Source organism: Euphorbia lathyris, chromosome 4 (assembly GCF_963576675.1).
Source record: "Euphorbia lathyris chromosome 4, ddEupLath1.1, whole genome shotgun sequence".
NCBI classification, from domain to species: Eukaryota; Viridiplantae; Streptophyta; class Magnoliopsida; order Malpighiales; family Euphorbiaceae; genus Euphorbia; species Euphorbia lathyris.
Window position 1 is genome coordinate 3,925,431 of NC_088913.1, and position 6,226 is coordinate 3,931,656.

The 6,226-nt window shown below is 38.9% G+C and overlaps 1 protein-coding gene and 1 long non-coding RNA gene across 2 annotated transcripts; both read left to right on the forward strand.

The window, feature by feature from the left end:
- Window positions 1–902: 902 nt before the first annotated feature.
- On the forward strand, window positions 903–1,935 carry LOC136227489 (uncharacterized). Its single transcript, XR_010688096.1, has 3 exons — window positions 903–1,141; window positions 1,438–1,529; window positions 1,603–1,935. It is a non-coding gene; the product is annotated as an uncharacterized lncRNA (long non-coding RNA).
- A 2,515-nt stretch (window positions 1,936–4,450) lies between these two features.
- Window positions 4,451–5,960, forward strand: LOC136227027 (uncharacterized). The gene is made up of 3 exons (XM_066015758.1): window positions 4,451–4,915; window positions 5,009–5,188; window positions 5,271–5,960. Exons 2-3 carry the CDS (start codon window positions 5,021–5,023, stop codon window positions 5,958–5,960), a joined length of 858 nt encoding a protein of 285 aa, XP_065871830.1. The 5' UTR covers window positions 4,451–4,915; window positions 5,009–5,020.
- The last annotated feature ends 266 nt before the right edge of the window (window positions 5,961–6,226 follow it).

Consider the following 6,226-nt stretch of genomic DNA (forward strand, 5'->3'; position numbering starts at 1 on the left):
AATGGAAACAAAAGGAAAATGAGCCTGGAGAAATAGGATGACATCTGCCTTCCTCCTTACCTTGGTGGCCTTTATCTGCAAAGAATGCATACCATGAACCAGTCCTTCCTCATGAAGTTGGGTTTTTAGATACTCAGCAAGCCTCATTCGCTCATTCGCAATGGGTTTAGGTTATCATGAGCAAGTACAAGTGCTCCTCGTTGTCGGAGATGAACATAAGATATATGATTGACCGTTAACTATAAGTTCGAGCTTTTAGTTCAATCGGTTCTATGACATGGTATCAGGTCCTCTAGAACCAAACGGTCGAGGGTTCGAGTCCCGGCAACCTCATTAATTTGTGGAATTAAAAACACATGGCGGGATGGGCCTGTGTTGTGCACGATTGGGCCTTAACTAACAGCTTGAGCTCGTAGTTTTCGGGACTCTGATACCATGTCATGGAACCGATTGAACTAAAAGCTCGAGCTCGTAGTTAAGGCCCAATCATAGATCTTATATTAATCTCCGACGCTCGTATGTTGATGCCTTCATCAAGCCGCAAATCTACTCTCCTTTATTGCGGGCCCTTCTACAAGTGTGTTTTTGGTCAGATGCGTGGGTTGGAGACTTTGGTCCGCTAAAACTTTTGAAAACTGAGTTAAATTTAAAAGTGAAAGACAGTGGGCTACCTTCTCTACTACAGTGAAACCTCTATATAGGAATACACTTGGGACCAGACTATTTGTATAATTGGAAGGTTATTACTAAGTAGAGTTTGGTATAATAAAATTTCTCAACACATAATCTATAGATTACGTGTCAGCTTGAGGTAATTCTTAATTTATTATTTATGTTATTTGTTTTAATCTATTTAAATTTTTATACAATTCATCTTCTGTCAAAACTCTACCAAATGCCATTTAATTACCCAAATTTACTTTCCTTCACGTCTCTCAATCGCTCCTCTCTCTACCAACTACTCTTCATGTATGCTTCCTCTACCAACTGCTCTGCTCTTCACGTATCTATGATTCCTCTACCAACTGCTCTTCACTTATGCTTCTTAAACTTTCCAGTTCATGTTGCTTCTTCCATTTCTGCTAATTTCTAAATTCTTCAATCTCTCTCTCCATCTACCCATCGTTTTTCTAATCTCCTGGTATGCTTCTGAAACTTCAAAGTTAGCTTTGCAATTATTGGGATGTGTTTGTGTGAAAATGGAATGGATCTAACCATTTTCTTTCTTAAATGCTGATCTTTAATTTCTTTTCATTTGCATGCCATTTTCTTCCTTTAATCAATATCTACTAATTTCCCTTACTTTGATGTTAAATGTCTGCTAATTTGTGATTTCATTATTTCTCATGAAATTGATTCTTTGATTTGGTTGATTTTTTTTAATAGTAATTACTTAATCGATCATCGATAATCTGCTTAGTTCATTTTTTCATCCAGCAATTGAGACTGGATTCAATTTGGCTGCAAGATTGATGGATTCTGGTTTTCTGTTCGAGGTTCTGGTTTGCCCCAAACAAGTCCTTGCTGAGGTACTTTTGTATCTTCTCCTTTCCATTTCTCAATTTTACTTATGCCAAATACTCTAACCAATTTTCTATACAGATTAATGAATTCTTCATGACTGTAAACAAGTAAAGGAATCTGAACAATTAATCTTATGGTATGTTAAAGGAGAATTTGCAATGAGCAAAGGAATCAGATGTTATGAGAGGTAAAAGTGAAAGAACAGCATATGGAAGAGCTATTTGTTACCAATTCTGTTTATTTTAAGAAACACAGACTAATTAGAGATATTAGGTTTAATATATATAAAATTATAATCAAATAGAAAAGGCCATTTTAGAGTCATATCATCTCAATATGTTAAAAACTACAGAATATACAAAACATGTGGTTGTGATTATTTATTTATTTTTATGAAAAAGGATTGTGATTGATTTTTTTTTTTTTTAAAGAGTGGTGTGATTAATTAATTGATAGAATTGAAGCTAATGGTATTAGTTTTTTTTTTCTTTTTATACAAGTGCATTGAATGTGGTGTACTTTATAATTACAACTGTATAGATGATGTTATCTTCTTCTTTTTAAATTTAAATTTTTAACTTATAATTTAATTTATTATATTTTTTTAAAACGGTTCTAGATGAGGATGGGAATATGTTTTTTTTTTTGTTATTTCAAATTTCAAAAGTAGTAAAGTATATCAGGATAATTTTGTAGAATTTTATTTGTTTTCGAATTGTAGAATAGATAAGGATAAGAGTTGTTTTTTTTAATGAACCGATAAGAGTTTTTTTTTTTTTATGAACCGATAAGAGTTGTTTTTGAAGCAAGGATAAGCATTGTTAATTCGCCAAAAACAAATTACTGGATAAACCATTGTGAAAATGCAGTGGAATAGTAGGGCTGCACAAAACTAACCGGAAAATCGATTTCCGAAACCGAAACCAAATCGAAACCGATTTTCGATGGACTAGTTTATGGGTTTTATTTTAAAAACCGATGGTTAATCGAAACCGAAAAATAAACCGATTATGTATTAATACACATAAAACTAGTATAAATATGTATAGAAATTTAATTATCAATCTATAAATATACATATTTATATTTAATTTTTAAGTTAAAAATATCAAAATAATTTAAAACTTATTTGTTTTGGCAATTTTATTAATTAAATTTGGAGTTACATATTTTTATTTAATATTTAAGTAATTATATATTTATTTTAAAGTGAATAATTAAAGATGTAAAGTGATATTTGTTATGAAAAGTCACTAATGGTTAACCGACCGAAATATAGGTTAACCGATCGAAGTTTATATTAACCGAAATATGGTTAACCGAATTAAATGGACTGGTTAATGGTTTTTGTTAATGGACTGGTTAACCGATCATGTACACCCCTATAGAATAGTACTCAATTACTAACTTTGCCCACAATGTAGCTAGGAATCTGTTTTCCATCAAGTAGAAGTTATATATTTTTCATTGTGTGTCTGCTTTTGATATATTTCTGATAACTTGGCGAATTTGATTGGATAATCTTCGTTATAGTTATCTGCAAAACAAAACCGGAGACAGGATCTCCGGGAAAACTCTCCGACGATCAAGTCAGATTTGGGATATTTAGTAGATCGATGAACAAAAAATGAAGTTACCTTTCTTCTGGACTTCCCTATTTCTTTTATAGGCATCTCAAGGTAACCGCCTTTGGTGGTTATTTCTGCTATCCGCCCCTCCTACGTGGCCATGTGCGTGGTTCTTTATAACTGTTTCCCTGAGTGGGCAGTTAGTGTTTTATTAGGAGCCCGTTTAACTTGAGGCGTGGGCTTAAGTTATCTTAGATGATTGGGCCCGCATCTTAGACTCGGCCCAGTTAGCTTCGCAGATCATCAGATGCCTCCCCCCTGGTTTTGATAAGAGCCCTTTAGGGTCTTTTCACACGTTTATGCAACTCTTCACATTCGTCTGGGTTTAAAATTCGGGGGTTTTAACCAGTGGCTTTTCGTTTTCTGTTATTTCCTCTCCAGTGTCAACCCTCTCTTCTTCGTTCTTCTCCTGCATTCTTTCTCACATGTAAGTTTCTCTTTCTGCAAACTCCTTCATCAGTCTTTTATTCCTGTATATTCTCTTTGTTGATATGTCAAACCTCGAACTCGATTTCACACCCTTCGACGAGAATTATTTGCGCGAAGTGTCCGACGAAGTTGATGAGATGATTGATGAAGCCTCAACTAGCTTACCTGGGTCTGATTCTCATCCTGTCGAGTTTCTCCATCTGGCGAATACGACTGATGAAGTCCCAGGTTTTGACCCTAAGTAGTTGACTCCACCACCTATCTCCACTCCCCGTTTATTATCGAAGAAGGATAGGTTAGGAAGCTTAGTTTGCCGCGAGACGATTGACGACCTGCGGGAGCAGTATTCTTGGCTTCAAGGTTTGGAGACCAGCCTTCCTGGGGAAAATAGAGGTCCCGGTAACTTCCCGAAGGGATATTTTACCATATTCGTTGCCCAAATCATCTGCGGTTTCACATACCCGCTGGTGGATGAGGTTGCTTCTATCCTCAATGGCTATGGAATTGCCCCTGGGCAACTGCATCCCAATGGGTGGGCGGATCTGACCCTTGATAAGTTTTTGGCGGATTGTCTGGAGGTCCCCTTCTCGCTCCAAGTCTTCTCCAAGCTTCACAATTTCAAAAGATCTGGGGAGTATTTTACCTTCATCCAGCAGAGCGGTTACTACGGCTTTGATGAAAAGTCAAATAAAATCCGCGAGTGGGATAGGTCTTATTTCTTCATCAAGTTTAATGAAGAGAACCCAAACTTCCTTCGTTACTGGGGTCGACCTAATATAAAGAGTCTGAATTTTGGTTATCCGAGCAAAGAAGAATCCGCCATTGTAAAATTTTTGAAGAACACTCCCCCTTTCATATGGACATATGATCAGGCATTCCATATGTTAAGGAGCCGAGTAGCGATTGCTTATTGCGAGGGGGATCATATTGTCTATATCCCTTATCATGTTTTCGTACAAGGTATTATTAGCTTATTTCCTTTTTGATGAATTCTTTTAACCTTTTGCAGGGGTGACCCTTTATCCCAACTCGCTGCAGATCGAGAGGCGAAAGCTTTGGCGAGGAGGAAGAAGCGGTCGGTGGAAACATCTTCTACCACAGGGACGAATCCAACTGTGGGGGCGACTCTTCTTATTGAGGCGGCTCCTACCACCGTTGCTTCCGTTCCACCGGACCCTGTCTTTGAGGACCTTTCTTTAAACCGGAAGCGGAAGAACAATGCGGATGAGGAGTCGTCTCGTCCCAAGAAGAAAAACACCTTCATTCCCTTGCCTGCTAGTGACACGCCTGCGTCCACCCCATCGAAAGGAAAGGACAGTACTCCCATCCACGAGGTATCATAGTTTGCTCTCTCTTCCTGTTTACTTTCCACCACATCTTATCAGTTACCTTTGATTCCCCTGATCCCTTTCTTTATGTGTTCGCAGCCGCTTCCTGATATGAGCGGATGGTGGACTAGAACATTTGGTATGGCCATGAGCTTTTCCTGCAAGGACATTGTTTCTTCCATATGCAATGTCCTTGGACGACTCCCATCTGCCTCTCGCATCCGCGAAAAGGTGTCGCTTCCAACTGCTATGGAGGGAATTGAGAAGCGAGCCATTGAGGTATACTACCTTTCACTCATGTTCCATCTTTCAAATACATGTCTCCTTTCGCTCTTTTACTCATGTATCGCCTTATGTGCAGATTATCAATTTTGCGGAGGGTAGTCTTTATAGGGATGCTGAAAGGGCGAGAGAGCTGGAAAACCTTGGTACTGAATTGGCGACTCAGAAGTCGCTTCTTGATGATGCCCAAGGTAAAGTGAAGGCCCTCGAGGATGCCCGTCAAAAAGCTGTCAGCGAGAGGGAGGAAGCCCTTAAATCACTCCAGGCTAAATCCAATGAGCTGCAGAAGGCAATTGATGATCTGAATTCGTCTAATGAAGCTTTGGAGACGCAGAAGAGGAAGGCAGAGGAGATCTTAGCCGAAGATAGCTCTCGCATCTATTGGTATGGAGAGCGGATCCATGCAGCCTATGAGCATGGGCATCCAGAGCGTATACTCAATCGCCCCAAAGTTCCCATTCCTGATAAGGATTTAGCCGCGAAATGGGACAAGTTGGAGGCAGAAGATGCTGACATGGATGAGGTACTTCTCCTGGACTGGCAGAGTTTTTACGAATCTCCAATCAGCCGCGAAACCCCAGACCAGAATGCGGAGGAAGGCACGCCACAAAATATTTCTCATGCTGAGCCAGCGGTATCCCACCCTGATGCGATTACTGATCTTATTGTTGGGGATTCGCTTGAAACAAATCACCCCATTGAAGAAGATGAGGGAGCCGCTGGAGGCAAATGGGGCAACAGAGGCGAAGAGGAAGGAACTGTAGAATAGTTTCATTCTCATCTTTACTTTTGTATGTAATAAACTTATGAGTATATTTTAATCGAACGGCTTTACTTTCTTCGCTTGTCGTTTTGCTTATATGTGCGATTTCTGTGGGATTTCTATTCGCCTTAATGCCGGTTGCTTTCGCATGCGACCTTTGTCTTTTGCCGACCGGCTTCATACTTGAACTTTTCCATAGTTAGTTTTGCTTTTGTTTGGGTGGCCAAACCCTTTTCGCAATGTTTAGAGTACTCGTTTATTCGCTTAATTTT